General features: G+C 41.6%; 1 protein-coding gene across 7 annotated transcripts in view; it reads left to right on the top strand.

Annotated features, from left to right (window-relative positions):
• The window catches only part of EPHA3 (EPH receptor A3), a 217,795-nt gene that overhangs the window by 131,383 nt on the left and 64,150 nt on the right, over positions 1 to 22,262 (top strand). For all 7 annotated transcript variants that reach the window (XM_083838243.1, XM_083838242.1, XM_083838241.1 and 4 more), the window contains 2 exons: positions 8,701 to 8,856; positions 9,382 to 9,717. In XM_083838243.1, the coding sequence (XP_083694369.1) occupies positions 8,701 to 8,856; positions 9,382 to 9,717 (492 nt within the window). The remainder of the gene's footprint in view (positions 1 to 8,700; positions 8,857 to 9,381; positions 9,718 to 22,262) is intronic.

The following is a 22,262-nucleotide window of genomic DNA, read 5'->3' as shown; positions in this document are numbered from 1 at the left end:
CTGAGACTACTAACAAAAGTACTAATTCATGCTAATTGCAGTAGTGGACTTGTGTCATCTGGGAGCTTGTCTTAACATCACACAACCCACCAGGCAGTGCTGTGATTAGGAGGTGTCAGTGGAAGAAAGGATTCAGAGCCTATTTGGCATTAATTTCCTCACCTGTAAAATGGGGACAGTGATGTTCCCCCGCACGTGTTAGCAAAGGTGGAAGGCTTCAAAAGAACATTCAGCCTTGGAAAATGCAGATTCATCTTCCCTCCATCCCAGAGAGAAAAGGCAGACTTTTTGTACTTCTGAGCTAACTGTTTTGGCTCAAGATATGTATATTGCCGTGAACAACTGGACAGGAATGTCGGAAAAATGTATTGAGACCAAGATTTAGCAAAAAAAACATTGGCTATTTTATATGTAGGACAGTAATATTGAGGGTTATCATAATTAATCTTTGTTAAATAAGAGGTTCTATTGAACCTTTTGCTCTGGGACTGTGAAATGATAACCTAGGCTTTAGTGATAAGAGTTTTAAAAAAAAAAAAAAAAAAAGAGGGAGGACAAATGAGTGTCCTGTATCTTCCTTTCTCTTGCACTTTCATATGATACTACCATTAGATGCAAGGTAGCCAAAGGATAAGACTTTGGGTTAGATGTAATTTGTTTGGCAATTCATTTATTATTTCAGCAACATTCAACATTCATTGAACATTTGTATCACTAACCTGTTAACCTGGCCCAGATTGGGATCAGAGCAATTAAACAAACATCACTAAGTAAAGCGATCGAAGTTGGTTTTCACTTACTACCTAAATCTAGTCTGGGAGGTTTACTGGGCACTGTCTTGCTTTTCATTCTCTGACAAGAGCAATGTGTGTGCAGTGTCCACCAATTCCACCGAGCTGGAAAGGAAACATCTTTCCAAGAGCTTGTGCCTTTTGTGGCATGGAGGGGCCTGTATTTCATACGCTGATGTTAAGAAATGTTCCTTGTTTGAAGCTGTTGGGATCCTACAACTCCTTTGCCTTGGAGGAGTCCATAGTGTAATTTTAGTTCAAGGAAAAAGTATCTCATGACTTTCTATCCTTGCCAAATGGTCATTTAAAACTCTCAGATTTCTTTGTGTGTGTGTGTTTCTACAACCTCCTCTCTCCCTCCCCCCATTGAAGCTGATGGTGGGTATTTTTTTCTGGTATTTCTTTAATTTACTTTTTTGGGGGGAAATGCTTCTTAATTAGGAAGTTATTTTTCATCTCTGTGTGGATTAAATTAACTTCTAAAGAAACAGAACATGGGATTTCTTTGTTTGACAAAATGACAGTTTAATATATCTCAGCATGTCCAGGCTCTGCTTCGGGAAAACATCTTGTTTAGGGAAAGTGAAAGACACTGCTTATAAACATGGGTTTATTAAATTCTCTGTTTAAATACTTGCTCAAGTGATTCACTAAGTATGGGTGGAATTAAGGTAGAACTTTGTTTATTTTCTTTAAATTCTGAATCAAGGCTGTGGTTCTCAGTGTTTTCCTGTTAATGAAAGATTTATTTTTCTCAAAAAAAAATGCCTGTGAACGAGCTGAAATGTCTTATGCATTTTAGAGCAAGATATTTGCGTACCCACAACCAAGTACATCTGTACTGTAATGCTGCATTTAAGACCGACTATCTTTGACGTTGCACTTCTAACAGTACTGTTGGTAGCAATCATGGCCGTAATGCACTTCATAAAAAGAGATGCAAAAGCCTGCAAGGCATAACATGAAACTATTACAGACTGTGGTTGAAAGGTGCAGTGTTATTCCCTTAGGATAAAGCTATCTCTTATGTACATATAATTAATATGTCTGCCAGTAACAGTTATTAAACAAAGAACAGGAATTGTTTCTGCTGAATGACTTGACCTGGGAGTAAAGCCAATTTAAAAAGCATCTGATTAAAATACATTAAGGTTACAGATCACTATAAAATATGAAGTGGGGAGGAAAAAGCAGAAATTTACTCATGAGTAAGATTAAATGCTACTGAATATGTTTTTTTTTTTTTTTTGTGCTGGCAGCAGCTTTCAGGTGCAAAAAAAAAAAAAAAGGAAAGTGCTCATTCCAGAGATGATTTTTCTAGAGGCATTGCACGGCATTGCAGTGTCACACTGAAGCGAATCCTTGCTGCATGCACAGGGAGAGGGTCTGAAGGGGTAGGAAATGGTGGAGAGAAGAGAGCATTTCCTGAACCCTCGGGTTGTGGACCTCTTGCTGTCGGAGGAGGTCTAGTGATAGGAAAGGAATTGTGTTGGTCTTGTTAATTGTTGATCTCTTCTAGTTGTGGACAGCTGAAGTAGTTTTTCACATCTGCCAACAGCTTTGGCTGTGATTCCTGTATTTTTCCGTCAACAGATGCAAGCGTACACGATCCATGTTTCCTTCTGCAGTGGTCTTCCCCCAAGAAGATAAGTTATAGTAATATATAGCTGCATTTTTCCAGAGCTATTGCAAAGCTAATAACGGAAATAGTGCTGGTAAATCAGTTTAATATTTAAAATGCAACTCTTAATTTTCTGTCTGCATTTTCAGAGTAAAATGTATGTCTTGTGCACAGAAAATACAATATGGGACTTTATTGATTTGCTGATAATGCTTAACAAAAATGGCTGGGTTGCTTTTTCTGCTGGCCAGTTTTGTAATTATTTCAGGTATTATGTATAGCATGGCGAAGGCTGCAGCAAAGATGGTGTCTGTTACGTCTTGGTGAAAGAATAATTGTAAGATTTTATTTCCCCAACAAGCAGAATGGTCGGCACAGAGTTTATACCAGCACCACAGCCCAACAAAGAGAAAACATGCGCTGCTGGTGCAGCAGCCCATAGTGGGCATCCCCACCAGATGGGAGAGCCTTCCCTCTTCCTCTTCCTTCTCCTCCTCCTCAGCAGGTAGAGGGAGTTGTTGATGTACAATGGAACAGTGACATTCAGGTCTCTGCCTCTGTTCCTGCTGTAAGGTGTAATACTTGGCTCTGAGGCTTGCTCCCTTAAGTGGTATCATACTGTTTATTCAGAGCCAATGACAAAAAGCTTGTCTTAAGTCCAATAGAAATAAGAATTGAAAATATGTTGTAGTTTTTAGAAACCTGTCTGGGTTATGTAGCTATGCAAGAAGATACCTAGAGGCCCAGAAAGAGAAAAGATGTGCACCTATGTAATGTCATAGATTAAGTGGCTTTTCATATGCTAATGAACAGTGAGATCTGCTGAAGATTGTTTCCCTGCTCTGAAGGATTTTGCAGGAAATCTACATTATAATGCAGTGTTTCCTGCTAAGCAGGGTGCTGTAATGAGCAAGGGAGGAGAAAATGACACATTTTCCGTGTAGTGAATGATGTGTGATAGAAACTGGTGATGGGATGAGTCAAGGCAGAATTTTACCTTCATTTCCTACTCCTCATATATCTGAGCCAGAACTATAGCACATCTACATGGTGTTATTTTTAATATAGGGCATGAACGACACATATGGCTGGATATAATTTGTGATGGAAGTGTGAAATGAGCAGTTGTGAAGTCGTCTTCATTTAAAGTTAATCCTGGTTTTCATCTTTTTGTTGTTTACCAGAGGTATAAACAAGTGCAGGAAGGGAAAGAGATGACTTGCCCAAGGAAAACAAAATGGTTTTAAGAGTTTTATAAGGTTAATCTATGCTGCTGGTTATGTCATCCGTTTTCACAAGCTGACAGCTGTGTCACATCTCATTTTGTGCGCACACAGGTGTATGGGTGTGAAGGTGCTTTACCTTCCCTTACATGCCAAGTGCTGTGGTTCAGTGCCACAGTGGCATTTTGCCCTCGGGCTGTCTTCTCAAACAACAGGGGAACTCTGATCGCTTGGTGGCCGCAGCCATATCTACCTCTAGCACGCTGCATGGCCTAGGCCTTGCCCCGAAGCCTGGCACCTCCATTCCTGGCACAAGGAGCGGAGGGAGGCCCAGTGACACGAGGAGCAAGGGGCAGCTGTGGTGCCCTTGTGCCTACCAAGGGGCCCTTCCAGGGCTGGTGCGGTAGAGCCGTGAGGTGTTTCATGAGCATTTCTGAATGCTGAAATGCCCCTGACGGCTTTAGATTTTAATTTCAAGTTAATTCAAGTTGAAGCCAATCGTTTAACCTTTAATTAGGAAAGTGTTTTCCTCTCTAAGTCAAACACATCAGGCAGAGGCAAAGCTTACCTGGCTGTTGAAAAGACAGTCTCATTTCTTTTAGCAGTAACTACCAGGGATTGCTGCATACATTTATTTTTCTTTCACTGAAGTAACTTTCCCCGGTCTCTAAGACACTTATCAACTTTAGCTTAAGGGAACTTATTTTTACACATTAATGAAGACAACTGCAGTCCTGAAACTCTTACCAGCAGGCAGCTTCAATGATGCCAGTGTAGCTCTCACTCATGCAGGAGAGACTGAAGTCAGACCAAATACAATTTTAAATTATTTCTGATCGGAGTTAGCGCAGGAGGTACCAGTGCCAACAGGTATCGGGCATCTGACTTGAGGAGATCTTAAGAAGCAAAACCAAACAGCCTTGCTGTATGGTGTACATCGCATATATAGAGACCCTCAAATTTTCTTTTACTCCCTTTTGGTGTCTTGAGAGGTTTTTATTCCTGGCCTATTGCTCATATTTGCTCTCATGTCTTCCCCCTCCACCAGCCTGCTCTGGAGGTTAGTTCTCACCAGTGACAGCTGCAGGCGGTGGGGAGGAGGCTCCTTGCTCTCCTCCACACCACCCAGCAGTGGCAATGAAGGACCCTGGAGACAATTTCTCACCACCCCCTGCTCTGAACACTTCTGAAGAAGGGAGCAGGCACTGGGGCCACAGCAGTGGTGGCAGCACCAGGGTCTAGAGTCAGCTGCAAGCAGCTCTTCTGCCAGCCCTGTGTCCACACTACTGCTACCAAGAATTTGGATGGCTTTGAATGCTTGACATGAAAAACACACAAATATAGGCTCGTGGTGCCCTCCTCCCCCATTTTTTTTTTCTTTTAAAACACTAACCTATTACTAAACTGAGTATATTAAGCAACTAAAGAAATGGATAGCCTCATTTTTGTCTTCCACTTGAAAACAACGTGGAAGTGAGGGAAAGAAAAATTCCTTGGCTTCTAAAAGAAAACGTTAAGGAAAATCAAGTGCTTCTCACAACTGGTTCCCATGTTGAAATTACAGATTCAGTGAAGACTTGGTGTGCTAGTGCTTTTATTTTCAACTTGACTGAAATCGAAGCTGTTCACCTAAAAAAGCCAAACTTTCTTCCATTAGTTCATGTAATCCAGTTTTTCTAACATAAAGAGGAATGCCTTTTGAATTAAAGACTTTGGCTCTTTTATATACCAGAAATAAGAAATTATTAGGAAAATAATAATAGTAAATGCATTGAGATGGCTTCTTATTGGCACAGCCCCATTCCAGGCTTCAATTTCAAATATAATTGCTTTTTTTTTTTTCTCCTGTGGGCTGTAGTGCTGAATAATCTTAAACTAGTCTGACAGACAGAGACAGCAAGCGCAAGACAGCCCGAGGGGAAGCTCTGAGACTGGGATGCCCTCGCTAGGATGTGCAGGGACGGCAGGGTTCAAGCAGCGCCTCCCACCAACCCAACTACTCGCTCAGTGCAGTGGTGGCAGCAACCTGAAACAGGGACCTCTCTGTCCCTCTGGAAGAGAAAAAGCCTGATCTGGCTCAAGCAGAATGCCTCCTGCATACTCCTGCTTCTTCGTTTCTTCTCCTTCCCCACACAACCACCAACTTTTTAAAATGGGTTCTGCAGGTTTTCATATGAGCCACTTCTTAATGGAGCAATTTGATTCCTTCCTTTCTCATCCTTACACCACAAAATAAATCTACTGCTTGTGCAAGCTTGTTTACTGATGTTTAATTCATTATCGTATTAAAATGTTGGTGGTGCTTTGAATGTGTCCCAAAATAAGCGATCTTAATGTAGTTGCATTCCATGAATGAATGCTCAGGTGTTAACAATGCTATGAATAAATTATGTTTCATAAGCAGTTGAAATTGGGTCTTGTAGAAAGACCAAGCACATGACAAAGGTTCAGTTTTACGTTATTAGTTGTTTTCTAGTCTTTATGTTAAGCTAGTATATATGATTATTAGAAAAAAAATAAGATTTATGCTGTATGTACTCATAAATACGTCTTTGTCCGGTGTATGCTTTCCCATGAGTTAAAAATGTCCCTTCAAGCTAAGTAGATATGGTTAAGTGTTTAATAACTGGTTTTGAGTTTCCATAGGAAGTTTTGATGGGCATGCTGTGTGAATGTATACATAGAGGCAGCATGATGCTTGTTTTTTATGTCCTTTCTCGGTGAGTGGTGCTGGTAAGGACGGGGTTGAAATCGCTTCTTTTCTGTGGGCCAGGAACGGCCATTCTGTGCCACAAGGCAATAAAATAATCAGAAGCTCCTCTGTCAGCAGGAGGGAGAATAGAGACTTGCTCTAAGTGTGACCTGCTTGTCATGGGGCAATAGCTGGGAGGGGATGAGATCTGAGGACTACTACAGCAACAAAACCCCAGAAGCCAACTCTGGTTTCGGCTGTATTTCCTCCTAGCGGAGGTGTTTAAGAGGGGTCAAGGTTTCCTTTATTCTTCTCAAGTTAAGCAAACAAAAGTCTCCAAAGACCCTTGCAGCGTCAGAGGAGATGGAAACAAAAACAGCCCTGACTGAAGGAGGGCAGGCTGTGCCAGATCCTACAGATTGGTGTTAGATTCTGCAAACTCTGCTGTGAGGTCATTTTTAGCAATTCTGCTTTCACAGATTGCCTGGTGGCACCACGCATCAGAGGCTGAACCTGGGGATTATTTCATTAGGGCTTGCAGGAGAGATTGTGAAGCGGGAGATGTCTTTCTCAGCTGTTTCAGTACCGTGGCAGTAGGAGGTAGCAGCTGCAGCCAGGCAACATCTATTTGCAAGGACTGGGAAGGTGCTGAAGGGTGGCTGAGATTAGCGCTTCTTTGTGAAACATTTCATACTCCTCAAGCCGGGCTCGGTGCCGTGCAAGGAGGTTTTTCTTTATTAAGATGTATCAGAACAGGACGTGTGGCTGCGCTGGGTTTTGATTTTCCCTTCAGCGTGTTCCACTCGGGTGTTTGGCACTGGGAACTAATGACCAAGTTAGCTTTAGCTTAGCCCAGAAGTTCAGTTAGGATTTAGTTATGGATGGTGACGTGGAAGCTGAATGGCCATTTTAATGCTGTAGCTTCTCTCTCTCCTCCATCCCTTACGAAGGTGTTGGGGTACTTATTCTGGTATTTTTTCACCTGAAACTGCTTATCTGAACTTTTTTTTTCTTCTCTTTGGGCAGTACATGAATGAATGCGATCCTGCATACTACATTTATCAATCAGCTCATGTTCATAAGCAAAAATGAACAAGGTGTGCCTGCTTAGCCTCATGCTAAGATGATAGACCTTTGGCTTCAAATGAACATTTAAATCAATGACAGGTCCAGGGCCATTTTATTCAAGCTTGACTGTCTGGACCCCAGACACAAAAAGCAGTTTTCCTAGTATGATAGTGCATTAGGCAGTGTTTCCTGTGGAAGAGAAACGTAGTAAAACGTAGTGAACATATTTTCAGATGTGTTCACTTCTGTTATGTCGTCTGTTTGTGTGCTGCTGTTGTAGCTGTGGGTACAGACCTGAGGGTGACCGGTGTCAGCAGTGCGACCGTACTGGGTAAATGCTGTTCGGAGAAGAACGCGTGCCTTGGAGAGAAACTGCAGCTGAACAGTAGAGTCTTAGTGGTGTTATCTGGTTTGGGTTTAATATATTTTTTTTGATTTTCAGATGGTGAGATCATCTTAGCGGAAAGAAGTCAACCATGTTATTTGACTACATGAGTTTTTCATAAAAAGCTATTTACTTGATTGTTCATTTCTGTAACTTATTTCAAAGGCTGTTTTCATCTGATGCAAATGTGGCAATGAATCAGTCTGAAATGCAACAGGAGCCAAAACAGAGGGTGTGTGCAAATGTTAATGAAACATCACTACCAGGGCTTTGTCAAAAGCAGATTTGTGGGTTCAAGCTCTATCCTTAGAGAACTGGGTAATGCAAAAAGCATCCTCATAGTACAGACCATGAAAGTTCCCAACAGTCAATCAGGATCAGAAGCAGCTCTTTGAGTTTGATGCATAGTCCTTCAGAAATGGAATACATTTTATACTGTTTAGGTTATTTTCTTCCTTTTGGCTGGCTTAGTCATGCTGAACTGAATAGACATAGGTTATAATTAGCATCCCCTTGTTGGCAAACCTTGGCAACAGAGAGAGGATAAAGTTAGCTTCTTATGCAGGACAGGGCCCATGTTTTGGTAAATTAACCAGAAGAGAAGAGAAGGAGGAAAAAAAAAAAGTGAAGTTCTCATAATGCAATACAGAAAGCGTTGCTTCTTGGAGGTACAATATTCTGTTTTGTTATACAGGGAAAATTAAATACAAATCTAAGTTGATTTGTGAAGAGCTTCATTGTTCTACTAAGAGGTTTTATTTCTATCAGCTTTCTCATTATGAGAAAACTCTATGTTTTTTAGACCATAAACACCCACAGAATGTGATCTACATATGGATAGATTCCAGGATAATAACTAGATCACCTGTTAAAATGGAGATATCCATGGAATTTAAAACTCCACTCTTATCATTTTGCAGCCTGTCGACCTGGGTTCTACAAAGCCTCTGCTGGCAATGTGAAGTGTGCTAAGTGCCCACCTCACAGCTCTACCTATGAAGACGCGTCTCTGAACTGCAGGTGTGAAAAGAATTACTTTCGCTCTGAGAAAGACCCTCCATCCATGGCTTGCACCAGTGAGTAGCATCATTGTGCTCGGGGCTGTCGTTCTTGCTCCTTCATCTGTATCTGAGCAGCTTGCTTGCTTCCTCTCATGTTCCATTGCAGTCAACCATCCACTGCCTCCCATGTTTTCTTACGTGTTGGACAGTCTACCAAAGATTCTTGGGCTGGATTTATGCCTTTTTCTTTTCACTTTCTCCTCGTTATTCTCTGTCTCACCCCAAAAGGAGAGCTAGTATTTTTCAACTGTTCGCAATATCTTCAGCAAAATCCAAGTGCAATTACCAGTAGCTGTCCTGCACAACTCTAGTAGACCAGCCCTTATTCCTGAATTGTTCTCTAAGAGTACTAATTGTGTATACCAAAACATGGTCCTTGAGAGTCTAGACCTGTAGTCCAGTGGAGTATTACAGGAGTCTCTACAGGAATGACTAGAGGAGCTTGGTTATTTATGTTACTTGCTTTTGTATTTTTGCATCCTTGTTACCCCCATCTTCGCACACTACAGAAAAACACATGCCTTTGCTTTCCTTTTGTAGGACCACCCTCTGCTCCAAGAAACGTTATCTCTAACATCAATGAGACGTCTGTTATCCTGGACTGGAGCTGGCCCCTTGACACGGGAGGTCGGAAAGATGTCACTTTCAACATCATTTGCAAAAAATGTGGAGGAAGCAGCAAGCTGTGTGAGCCATGTAGTGACAACGTGCGATTCTTACCCGGTCAGACTGGCCTCACCAACACCACGGTGACAGTAGTGGACCTTTTGGCACATACTAATTACACTTTTGAGATTGATGCAGTCAATGGGGTATCCGACTTGAGTACACTTTCCAGACAATTTGCTGCTGTCAGCATCACGACTAATCAGGCTGGTGAGTCTCCTTCTGATTACTGTTTCTTTGCTCAAAACTACTGAGACACATGTACCTTTGTCTCTGTTCCCTGCTTTACAGGAGTTACTCTGCTCTTGTGCTGGGGTAACTAATTGCCTTGAATATGCTAGTAAAAGTAAAAGCAGAAACAAACCCAGTGTGTGTTGCTGTCAAAGGACCTGGCAGCATGGCTGTTATGATTAACTCCCAGTCCCCAGTTAATAGTCTCTAATAGCAGACTTGTACGATCCCATAGCCAGAATGTGTTTTATTAATAAAACCAGATTTTAATAAAACACTCATTTCAATAATCTCCAACATAAATTACTGTAGTAATCTTAGTGATTAATTTTGATTAAATAGAAGTGAAAAAATGCTTTGATATTAGTCACATCAAAAGCTAACATTAAATTAGGTTTAAAATGTTGCTTTTTTTTTTTCCTTTGCAAGTTGTCTCACCAATTCTGACTTACTGCCAACATGATGGGGGTGTGGAGCTGCATACTGAATTAGGTCCTGGGCTCGTGGTTGACAGTATGCAAAGGGACTGCTCTGCTTCTGTGAAGGCTTATTAAAGTCATTGAGGCCCTGCATGAGCACAGCAGTCTGCCCAGACTGTCGGATCAGAGCTTTTGTCACTGCTGTGCTATTCTACCATTTGCTTCTCCTTTGACAAGGTTTCATTTATCTGAAAGATGTGGAGAATCTAGGCTCTTCTCTAGCATTTGTTTAGATACCAAGGCTGGAGCCCTGTTTGCCAGTAAAGAGAGAGACTAAATGCTGAAATTTCAGTAGTCCTACTCCCGCTGTTCACCATCAGGAAGCTTTGTGCTAAAAGCATGTGTGTATGAGATAAGTCTGCTCCCACCTCCTCCCATCCCACACCACATCCCTAAAATACCTACACTTCTGTCTTCCTCAAAGCACAAACCAAGTTAACATCATTCTAAGTAGACGTTCTCCCAGCAAGCTATGTTATCGCAATGTTTTTCGCCAGGGAGGCTATGTCTCTTCTCCTGAGATCACAGATCTGCTCTAGTGGGAGGCATAAAGATATGAGAACAGACGGTTTTCTGACAGCAGTCAGTAAATTTCCAAATGCTCTGGAGAACTGTCTAACTATGCGGTAGGCACATAGAGGCGAATCTACCCAGTTGAACTGTCTTCTCGTGATCTCTTTCTCATCTAGACATTGACTTCAGCTCTGAAACATGCATTTTATGTCCATTCCAAATAATTTGCTAATGTTGTTTTTGGGGGATATTTGTGTCAGTGCCTTGAGCAGCCTTTGTTTAGTTGCTCTCTTTGCTTCTGTTTTCTGTATCAGAGATATTGCCTTTCAGCCTGTTCATCATTGTAGCAGATAGAAATCACCTGGGGACACTTCATTAAACGAACTCTCTAGGATCCGTGAAAGGTATTTCTCTGCAAAGGTCTTCTGCTTTGCAATGCGCTTCCCTAGGGCCCAGAGCTGGCTGCCTTTGCACTACAATGTAAGGTAGATTTTGATTTTGTTTTGGAATGCATGACTCCTGTGACATGGTTGTCAGGGTCAATGCCTTTCTGGCAACAGCAATTTTGTTTAATGCAACCTACGGACTGGTTAAGCAAGTTGTTTGTTTTCTATTTGTACACATTTTTGCTTTAAGTACTTTTAGGTGATGTAGGTTATTAGAGGTTTAATTGTGCTGTCTCTTGATCGTGATGATTGATTTACTTTGTTAGATTTCCACTAGAAGTTATGTAAGTTGCTAAAATTAGACCTTAAATACCCATATAAGTCATCTTTCTAAGCATGATTAAAAGAACGCAATTTCTCTAGCATTCCCTTCCTGGTTAGATCATAAAAGGGACACACCTGAGGCATATTTTTGGTTCATGTTATACATAAAAAACTGGGAGGGGGGAGAGAAAGTCTGAACATCTTAGACTGCATTGTAATATAACATTTAACTGAGGGGGCATTTCAAAAAAAGATTTAAAGCACTGTTGAGCTGGATCTGGAAGAAACCAGAAGACCCGAAAGCCAGTCATGACTCCAGCACTGTAATTTGTACTGTCTGGCTTAGAGGTACTTTTCTTTCAAGGACAGAGGTACCTACTAGTTGGATAAAACTTTGGTTAAATAGCTACGCTGTGCTGGACCCAAGACAGGAGAAGGGGCATATTGCTTTGGGAGTTGTTGTGTGGATGGGGTATCACACATGGTGGTGCAGCTCAGGATGGCCAGACAGATCCTGGGGACAGAGCCAATGGCAAGCCCAGGGAGGGAAAGGTGTTAGTCAGCAGGCTGTGAATTTTGCAGAGAGGATTGAAGTACAGAAGGTCCATAACTCTTCTCTGGGATCTCCTGAATCCAGGCTCTTTATCTTCTGCCAGCCATGATTTGAGAGCCCTGTGCCCTTGCAATGGACATGATGAAGTTACAGTTTTAATGCTGGAGATTCAGTATCCATGTTCTTCTTTCACCTGCTGTCAGGGTCCGTCCCAATTTAGTGAAAACTGTTCTGCAGAACATCTTCACACTCATAAAACACTGTCATCTGAGTGTATGAGTTTCCAAGAGCCACAGGCAGACCTAGAGAATGGTTTAGATTTTCTAATGACAAAAATGAGATGCTTATGGCAATTCTCTTGGAGGTAAAAATCATACATTGCACATCTTTACTTCAGACAAGCTCTGTACAAGAGACATATCAGCTGTATTATGTTTGCTGAGTCTCTGAATTGCAAAGTCCCACTGAAAAGTGAACAAACCTTTCTCTCCATGCTTCTCTTTGGGTGTTTCTTCCTACGCATTCATCACCAGCTTAATAGATCAGAATATACATAATACTAATTTTCTGTAATGTGGCAATTGGGAGATCTGCCAGTGTGTGTTAAAGTAAATTCAGCTGATATGTTAACAAGTCAGTCAGCTTTCACAGCAGCTCCATTTTTAAATGTAAACACATCATATACACACATGCATGCACACATTTGTAATTTGCATATGCTTGCAGATACACACTTTAAATGTTGCTGAAAAAATCTCTGATGCCTATGCAGTGTTTCTGAACTCTAGAATCTGTAGCTAAAAGCCATAGCAAGATTTTACTAGAGAGTTTCAAACGTGATCTGGAAGTAAAGAAAAGGTGTTCTTTGTTGTCGGTGGTGACGTTTGAAACATCCAGCCTCTGATTCTGCTGGCATTGAAAATTCAAGAAAGTTAAGACATTTTACAGTACAAAACTGGTGTAAAACCAAGATCTAGTTGCCTGCACTGAGGGAAATTCAAAATCATTTTTTGAAATGGATTGGGCTTTTTTCTTCTTTCTGTCTGTCATAATTTTTACCACACCTTGTTTTCCTTTCCTTCCAGTGAAGGTGAATGAATGAGCAGACATGTCTGAAAAAAAGAAAAAGTATCTTGCAAAATATGGCTAGACAGACAGACATGACACTGCAATGTTTCTAATCCTGTCAAGTCTTTCTGTCCTTGGAGCTAAAATAAGAGAAAGGGCACACATTTCTATTTAATTTAGCTTGTTGATCATCCTCTTTGATTGCACTGTAATACATGCCTTCAGTTGCTGCTTGATAAGGCCTCCTCCAAATTATATTGAAGCACTCTGAGGCTCTCACCTCACATCAGTATGTTGCACCACACAGATGTTATCTCCTAATAATACCAATCAACCCCATTTAGAAAGGGTCACTGACTGCTACAGGAGATTGTCTGGAATTCAGTGTCCCTCGAGGTGGTGTGCTAATTGTGAATGTGCCATGCAGGGGGACTGACAGCTGTGCCACACTGCCTGGCTTGCTGCTGGAGTGATCAGGTGCCTGTGCACAGATATAGGTTCATTAGGTTTTCTGGTCACAGTTTGTGCTTTTTTGTTTGTTTGGTTTTTAGTATCTGTAAAACCAGAAAGAGGAATCTTCCTTGGAGCGTTATAAAGAACCCAATGGCAAAAGTTGTTCATTCCAGGTCAGGGCAGCGCTGTATTTACTGGCTTTGGGCTGTAGCAAGCACAAAACTCCCACTGGAGCCCAAAGAGGTTTTAAAGGGATACAGGGTGTGAAACTGACTCAAGAAAGGCTAAGATTTGGTAGGGAGAGCACAGTCATGCTACTAGATCATCATTTTACAGCACTGAAGGAGGAGGTTTTCCAATGCAAAACACAGCCAGTGGGTCAGGGAAATACCTGTGCTGAACATGTTTTGCTGATACCGCACGGGAAAGTAATGTTTTTTTCTGCCATGTCAGTGTTTTTATGGTATCACATAGTGTCATGCGAATTGACTCAGGAATGCTGAGCAAAATGTTGATATTTTAACCAAGTACTTAATTGACTTAGCTGCACTTTAAATAGACATATAATCTGCAGTGATCTCTGCAATCCAAAGGAGACAAGGAGAACTTGCAGAACCTGCAGAAATCTGCATCACTAGCAGATGCTGATCTGTCAGGTAGGTCTTAGGAAGCCTTTTCTGTCCCTTGTGTCCCAGTGCCGTCCCCATTTCTGTAGCTGATTGCCTCCTGCACCTGGAGAGGAATAACCCCATATGCCAGGAGATGCTGGAGGCCAACTGGCTGGAAAGCAGCTTTCCAGGAAAGGACCTGGGGGTTCTGATGGATGCCAAGTTGACCATGGGCCAGCTACATGCCCTGGCAGCTATGAAAACCAACAGCACCTGGAGCTGTAATAGGAAGAGCATTGCCAGCAGGCCGAGGGAGGTGACCTTTCCCCTCTGCTCAGCCTTGGTGAGGCCGTGTGTGGTGTGTCCAGCTTGGCCCACCTGCGGTACAAAGAGAGACGTGGGCAGAGCAAAGCGAGCCCAGAGACGGGCCTTACATGTGTCCCTTACACATGTAAGGGACAGGAACTTCTGCCATGTGAGGAGAGGTGGAGACAGCTGGGACTGTTTATCCTGAAGGAGAGGAGGCCCAGGGGGATCTTATCCATGTGTACAAACTCCTAATGGGAGGGTGTAGAGAAGGTGGAACCAGGCTCCTCTTATTAGTGGTGTCCAGTGACAGGATGAGCCATTGGGCACAGACTGAAATATGAGAAATTCTGTTTAAGCATAGACAACAAACATTTTTACTGTGTGATTAAACACTGGAACAGTTGTCCAAAGAGATGGTGGCATCTCCATCTGTCGAGGTATTCAAAACCCAACTAATGGGGGACCTGGGCAACCTCCTCCAACTGACCCTGCTTCTGCAAGGCACCTTCCCACCTCAGTCCTTCTGTGATTGTGTGCAAAGGGGGATAGCAGCAGCTGGAAGGGACTGATCAGTAATTGTCCTTGTCTTTTCACCTTCAACTTTTCATTCATAGAACTAGGCCTTCTCAATGAAATTTGGGGGAGTAAACTCCACATACATGTACTCAGTTTGGAGAGAGTAAGGCCTGTGGGTGTGGAGGGGCTGTCAACCTCTATCCTTGTTTCAAAGAAATTCAAGAGAGTGTTACTGAATCATTTGTTTTGCTATTTAGCAAATATAACTTCAAATCTCTTACCATTTGTCATAGTACATAAAGTTTATGCATATATGAACAGGAGAAACTGCAGTAGGATTAGATTACTCTGCAGAACACCTCTGTAAGAACAGATAGCTTTAAAGGAGGAGATTTGATTTAGATAAATTGCCTGTGGGTTAATGCCTCCCTCCTAAGCGTTTTCATCAGAGACCCCTCAGTATCCGTTCTTACTCTTCAGTGTATTGTACATCATTGTTGTATTCTGTTCAACAGCTATGGTTCCCCCCCTTAGAGTCAGCAGGGAGTAAATTGAGACCTACTTTCCACTAACTAGCTTTCCCCACATGAATATTAGGATGCCTGATAATGGGGAAAAGCAGTTTTAAATCCCATGTGAGCATTCCAGTAAAACTGCTGCAAACCTCTGCATAGTCCCACTTAGTGCAAGAAGGATTTTTTTCCTACTTTATAATGTTAAATTAATTGGGAACTTCTACAGCAAGAGTGCCCCAATGTGGGATTTGCTCTGGTCTAATCAAGTTGGTTTATAAACAAGTTTACATTACATTAGTACAATTTTACTAAGGAGAGAGTTAATTTATGTTTGAGAATGTCTTTGGGCTTCCTAGCTGCAAGAACTGCTTAAGGTCTGGAAAATCGAAGTGTTGTCCCAAGAGAGATTGTGTGCAGTTATATTTTTATTTTCCATGTACTGTATTCAGATAGCTTTGGGTCACCAAGTAGGTAGCAAATCCTGTTGTCCAGTTTAGTCCATAGGGGCCACAGGGACAGAGAAAAGAGAACGAAGTCAAAAATCTGTAGAGGGTAGGTGGGAACAAGAGGTTTTGCCTATGGCCTTTTTTCTGCACCAGCGGTTTTGTGGATCCAGCAGCTTCTGCGTGTCAAGCTAAATATTCTGGCTCCAAACCCAAACTCTCTAAGTGTATTTTCCTTCAGTTATTTCCAATAAGATTCAGAGAGTCCAGGGTTCTTGGAAAATAATATTAGCAAGTAAGTTCATTGTCAATAATTACAGCTTTTGTATTTTCCAAGTAAACCTGTGCTGATGCCCAAACATTTGGCTTTTAATACCTCGTGTCTTTACTATGTGCCTGCTTGATAATAAAATAGATTGTTTTCTTTTAATCACTAAAAGCACAGTGTAACAGCTTTAGAGGTAGTTTTATGTTTGATTAGTTCTTAAGGAGTTAAGGCCTTGTAAACCTCCGAAGTCTCCACAGTGCAGCTGCGAGCCGGCGATAGCAGCTGAGCTCAGTGCCAACAAGCTGGTGTCACCACTGAATCAAATCCAACAAGCTTTGTGCTGCTGTGCATCCTAGCATCAGGAGAGGAGCAAAGGGGATGTGTCCTGACAGGAGACCTCCTCAGACTCTGCCGTCATATTTTGTGGGCTAACTTCTACCTGTGTTTATGATTAAGTGATTATGCTCCTCCATTAAGTGACTAACAAAGCCTAAACCTGGGTTTTGGTCTCTTCACAGTAAAGTTTTGCAGTTGTGAAATGATTATTTCTTCCTCTGCACAGGTTTCTTCATACAGGAAACTTAAACCATTCCTGAATCCAAGCTGAGGCATCTATGCACATCTACAGCATAAAGAATAATAATAAAAAGATACCCCACATATAATTTTAGGATTTCCAAAAAGAGTAGTGGACTGATTATCAGAAACCTCCTCCTTCTATCTTTCATATTTCATTCAAAAAAAAAAAAAAGCAGAACAATTTTTTTAGTCTGTTTTTGCTTAATCACTTAAAACCATGCATGAAAAGGTGCAGGAAAACAGATGGCTGCAATAGTTGCTGCTCCTGTGCACCTCGGTGTGGCAGTATCGCTTCTGGGAAAGGACTCTAATCCAGTTTTCTCTCTCATTCATTCTGGATTAATGAATAACGATGTGATAAAACCACAGCAACCAGATAGTTACTTCAGATGTAAACATACAGACCATTCTGTTACATATATTTAATCAAATTTAGTTTTATTCCTCTTTCTATCTCTTCCTTAAATGTATTAGCTGCCAAAAGTAGCAGTTTTCAAATGCAGCAGGGATAAGCTAGTTAAAGAAGAAGGTAACAGGTGAGGCAGTAAGGGAGCTCTTGTGAGGGGCTAGTATCAACAAATATTCAAAAAAAAAAAAAAAAGCTTTGAGAACAAAACTGGCCACTAGGCACAGAAATTAGGATTGCTGGGAGGAGTGTCTTAAAGGGTAGGTGTAGCTGGTTTGTAATATCTTGATCTATGTGTGTCATTTGTAGACAGAAAATTTCAAGCCATCTATTCAGCTTCACCTTGGGGGAAAAACATTTAAAATAAAGAAGAAATCAGAAGTTTTCGGATCTGTTGAAGGCAAAGACTTACTTGGCTCCCAGGGAAAGCTGTTCAAACCTCCTCAGAACTAGAGTTCTGCTTGCTTGAAATCTGTTACTTCAAGGGAATAAATTCAACACCAAGTTGGGCATCAAGCTTTATTTGAATATGGGTCTCTGATTGTGAGGACTGTGACGCTATTTCTGCATTCAGCCTTCTTTCTGTCAGGCTAGACTGCACAGTCTTCCACAACTTAGAAATGACGTGTGATGCTCCCTGGTTAAATAAAATCCATATTTAGAAAGGGTTGTGTGCACTTTACAATCTATATCCCAAGACAGGTCCCTTAAGTAGATATATCTTTGAAGAGAGACAATTTGAGAAAGCCACAGATGTTTGGTGCATGATATATTTCTTTCTTTCCCTATGGTCCTTATGAAAAGGATAAGAAGATAGACTTATTAAAAGTGAGCTAATGACATGATGTAGGGAGTCTCTGGTTCATTGACTGTTATTACAGCTGTGCCCCATTACGTACTGAATACCTAGGACATGCTTGTTTTTTGAATGACATTTATCTTTTGAGTTTCAAACATTCCTGGCATAAATAAAGATTTTACGCTTTTCAAATGTGTTTTACAGTTCAGCCCAGAGGCTATTCAAGGATCGTTTTAACTCAATAAAATTCCTCCTTTAGGGATATAAAAGGGAAGTGTTTTAACAATGTCACTCCATGCATAGCCTGTTATTAGCTAGAGATGCTCTGCCTGCAAAGCCTTTGATCCCTTTTCCCCTGGATGTGGAGGAAACTATGCTGAGGATTCAAAGTCTCTGACATACATTGATCTCTTCTGTGCGAACACGGTCCTTGTGTAAAGGCTCATGACCTTAGGGGAAGTTCAAAGGTGAAGTTTGGGCTCAGGCAGTGTTTTCCCCTTTTGTGCTTTTAGCAACCCACTTTACCTTTTTCAGAAGTCATGGTGAAATGGTGGATAATGTTTTTCTCTACCGCTTCTATCAGTCTTTAATGTGAGGCTACATGTGGGTTCTCATTTAATATCTTGGTTTGGTAAAATAATGAAAAGAAAAACGCGAATAAACAGGATACTTAGACCTCAGTTAAATACAATTCCTTAGTTTCCTGGCTCTGCTTTACCTGTGCTAGCATTCTGAGTGATCACAGAGAGAAATAATCTCTGTCCCTCTTGACTGTAAGCAAAGCTGTCAACTCCCCTTGCTTCTTGAAGCTCCTCCATCTAGACAATTTGCAGGCAGTGAGAGCTGAAAAGAAAAGGTAGCTTTTTCTTCAGGTTTGGGGACTATTCCTGTCAATGGGAATTATTTATGTGATATTTATTTTTAAAAGCATTTTAAAATAAAGAATTTTAGCAGAATACATATCCTTCTAGTAAAGTATGCTGTTACATATAAAAAAACTGGTTAAAAAGAAAGATAACAGTAAAATCATCCCAAACTCCAAAAGAAAGTGAATGGAGATGTGATCACCTTTCAGGTCTGTTCCATCAGATTCTCATGTTCTGGTTAGCCTTTACAAAATCATTTCGTCTCCGGCTGACTGTGAAACTATCAAGGAATGACAGGGCCAGGGATTTGAGAAATACTCTTCCCATTCAGTGTTTTCTCACCAGGTTGAAAAGATTTCTTTGGAACTTACTGACAGATCTGTTCAAGAGCTCATGGTAGCTACTTAAAAGGAGAAAAATATTTTATAGCAGAAATTACTTATCTGAATACAATTGTTGTCTTCTGTGGTTTTGGATACTGGTATTTCTAGAGATGTCTCTGAAATACACTTCTTAAATGGTGAGTGGCATTTCTTTGGTTGAGGTAATAACTTCCTTGGAAGGGGAAAGCCTACTCCGCATCTGACAGTTGACATCACAGTCATGGGGAATAAATTGTTCTTTCTGAAAACTGCACACCAGGAAGCCTGAGATGCTAACATCCTATAAAGTAACGTAACAATGGGGTGGGAAAGGCAAAGCAAAACTGTTTATTTTAAACCGATATGCTCTTAAACACATACAGTGAAAAATATGAAGTATTGATAAGCTCCCACCATCACCATCTCAAACAGAGAACAGAAAGAATAACATTTATATTTGAGTACCTTTGGGCCGAATCCTTGTGAAAGCATATACGGCATTTGTCTCCTCTGTGAAATAACAGCTGTGAGCGCCATGGCACCATAATTTTCAGTTTCTGAGGCGAGTGCCTTGTGCAGTCTGATACTTCCCAAATGGACATGGCGTTTCCATGATTTATTACACACGTGTTAAACATATGAGTAAGTCTAACGTTTGGTTCGCTCTATGGAAGGCATTTGCTATCTCTCTTAATAAAAAGGGGGAGAGATGAGAACATGAATGTGCACCACTTAATGAAGTTTGCTTTTAATTTAGAATTTATTTGTAAGAGTGAGAAATGAGCTTTGACAATCACTTTTCCAGTGACAGCTGCTGCCCAGAAGGTTGCCTTTCTCTGCACTTGAGAGGGAAATCAAGCAGCTGCCTTTTAGTGCAATTCCTGCTGAAGCTGAGCGATCTCCCTTTTTCAGTTCCCTGCTTTCTTTCCTTCGTGGCACCTGTGCGATGCGTGCAGCCGCTCTGGAGTCTGTAACCACAGGCTAGAGTCCACCAGCTTCCAGATGCAGTGGAGTGCTTCAGCCACAATGCAGGAAATCATCCATTAAAATAATCACAAACCAGTTAGTCTCCAAAATATTGTATCCCTTTTCTGGCAGAAACAGCTGCCCCACACTGCTTTGTTTCATTCAAAGTTAACCTGCTTCTATTTTACCCTAAAAGTTTTCTCCTCATGTTTTCCTCATTTTGACTTGTGTAAATGCCCAGGTCTTGGTAGCCCTCTCACATAAAGGGTGAACCTTTGATTACGATTGCATGCTACTCGGATCCAGCCTGAATCCGGTGAAACAGCCCTGTATGCTGCCACAGGCCTCTTGCTGTTGGGATGGATAGGTACACTAAATCCTCGTCTCTGGTGACAGGAAAGGTGCACTGCATTCTGGCTGACAGTCGCCTAACGATGTTGCAGAATCAGATGACATTTTACAGCGCAAGTCATAAAACTATATTGAGTCTGCTGCAGCTCGAGCAAAAGGTGCAGGAGCACATGCAAACGTACCTTGCTGGTTTAACTGCGTGCCCTGGAGATTAAAGAGCAAAGGACTGTGTCTGCACACCCAGCCAAGAGGTGGGTAATTGCATCTGGAGGAGGAGGATGCGGGTTTAGCAGGTTTCCAAAATGTTGTTAAAGTGTAGCTGTTTCCCCTTTCTGCCCCATGCCCTGGGAGCCCCTGGGGACCCCACTCTGGCCATGCCTTTTTGGAATATGCTTGTGGGACCAGCCCCATCCCTACTTGCTGTAGCACAGCAGCGTGGGGGCTGGCAGCGCGTGTAACTGTGCTCAGCGAGGAAAGTAAATAGTAGCGCAATCCAACAAGTCTTAAAATACTGCAACTGCTGCTTTCTGTGAGCAGTCTTCTGTAATAAACCACCTAGATGTTAATCCACAGGCTAGACGCTGGAGATGTAAAGGGTCCAAGGGTAAGTGCAGCAGTTCATACAAACATAATGTGATCATATCACGGAGATGTGTCATTGTACTGATTTGCAATGAGTCTGTTACTTAGGACTCTGGCACAGGCTGAATGCTGTTTTACAGTGGAATGGTTGGGTAAACCTGAAGATAGAAAGGCAATACTTAAAAACCCAGGTGTTGGGTTCTTGTTGCTTGGAGGTAGCATGTATGTGCAGGGTGTCTGGCTGTGCTGGATCCAGCTGAACATGGGCACACGATGCTTGCAGATGGGTAAGTGCTGCCACACGTCCTCACTTTGTGGATGTGACTTCAGATTTTGAGAGAAACTGCCTCTAAGCGAGAGATTGGTTTATTCATTCAGACCTTGGTCTTTATGCTTGGCACTGTATGACGGTTTTGTGGTTTGGAACTGGTGCTCTAAGACTTACAGATTTGGGTTTGGATCCCAGTGGATCCTACTGTCAGAGACTGCAGCTCTCATTCTGAGATTGTGATCTTTATTTACTGTTCTGGTTCCACATTACCTCCTAGGGGCATTCAAGAAAATTTATATGTTGTATCAGATGACAGCAGTATGATTAGATAATAAAATCAACAGTTTTCTAAAGAAAGAAAAAGGAGCAAGCCTTCCACTTATTCAACAGTGCAGAAGAAGTTGTAATTTGGGTAATACAGTCAGTTTTGCTGGCTCAGATTTGTCCGTGATCACTATCTCTCAGCATAACTGGGAATATTTTACTGTCTGATACTGATAGCTGGTTGCAAACAAAAGCTGGAAGTGAGCAGACCACAGACATTTATAGAATGAAATCCTGCAGAGCTCTACAAGGCTTTCCCTAAAAATTTAATTTGTGATCTAGAGACCTAAGCAAGAAACAATGCGACTCTAAATATTTCAGCAGTTGTACACACATGGCTTCCCAAAGTTAATACTGAGTTCTCTCTGCCACAGGACAGGGAATTTGCTTCCAGTATATACATCTGTAAGCCAGTCACATATGAAAACAATAACCAAGGAATAAGAAAAAGTCAATAAGGAGATTTATATACAGCTGCTATTAAACTGGAGGAAAACAAATGATCTGTTGGGGTCAGTTTCTCTGGGAAATCAATTTGAGCAAAGTTTTATTGTCCTCTCTGCTAGATCCTTCATGTTATTTG

The sequence above is a fragment of the Anser anser genome, assembly GCF_964211835.1.
Source record: "Anser anser genome assembly, chromosome: 1".
Lineage (NCBI taxonomy): Eukaryota > Metazoa > Chordata > Aves > Anseriformes > Anatidae > Anser > Anser anser.
This window is presented reverse-complemented; position numbering and strand designations above follow the sequence as displayed.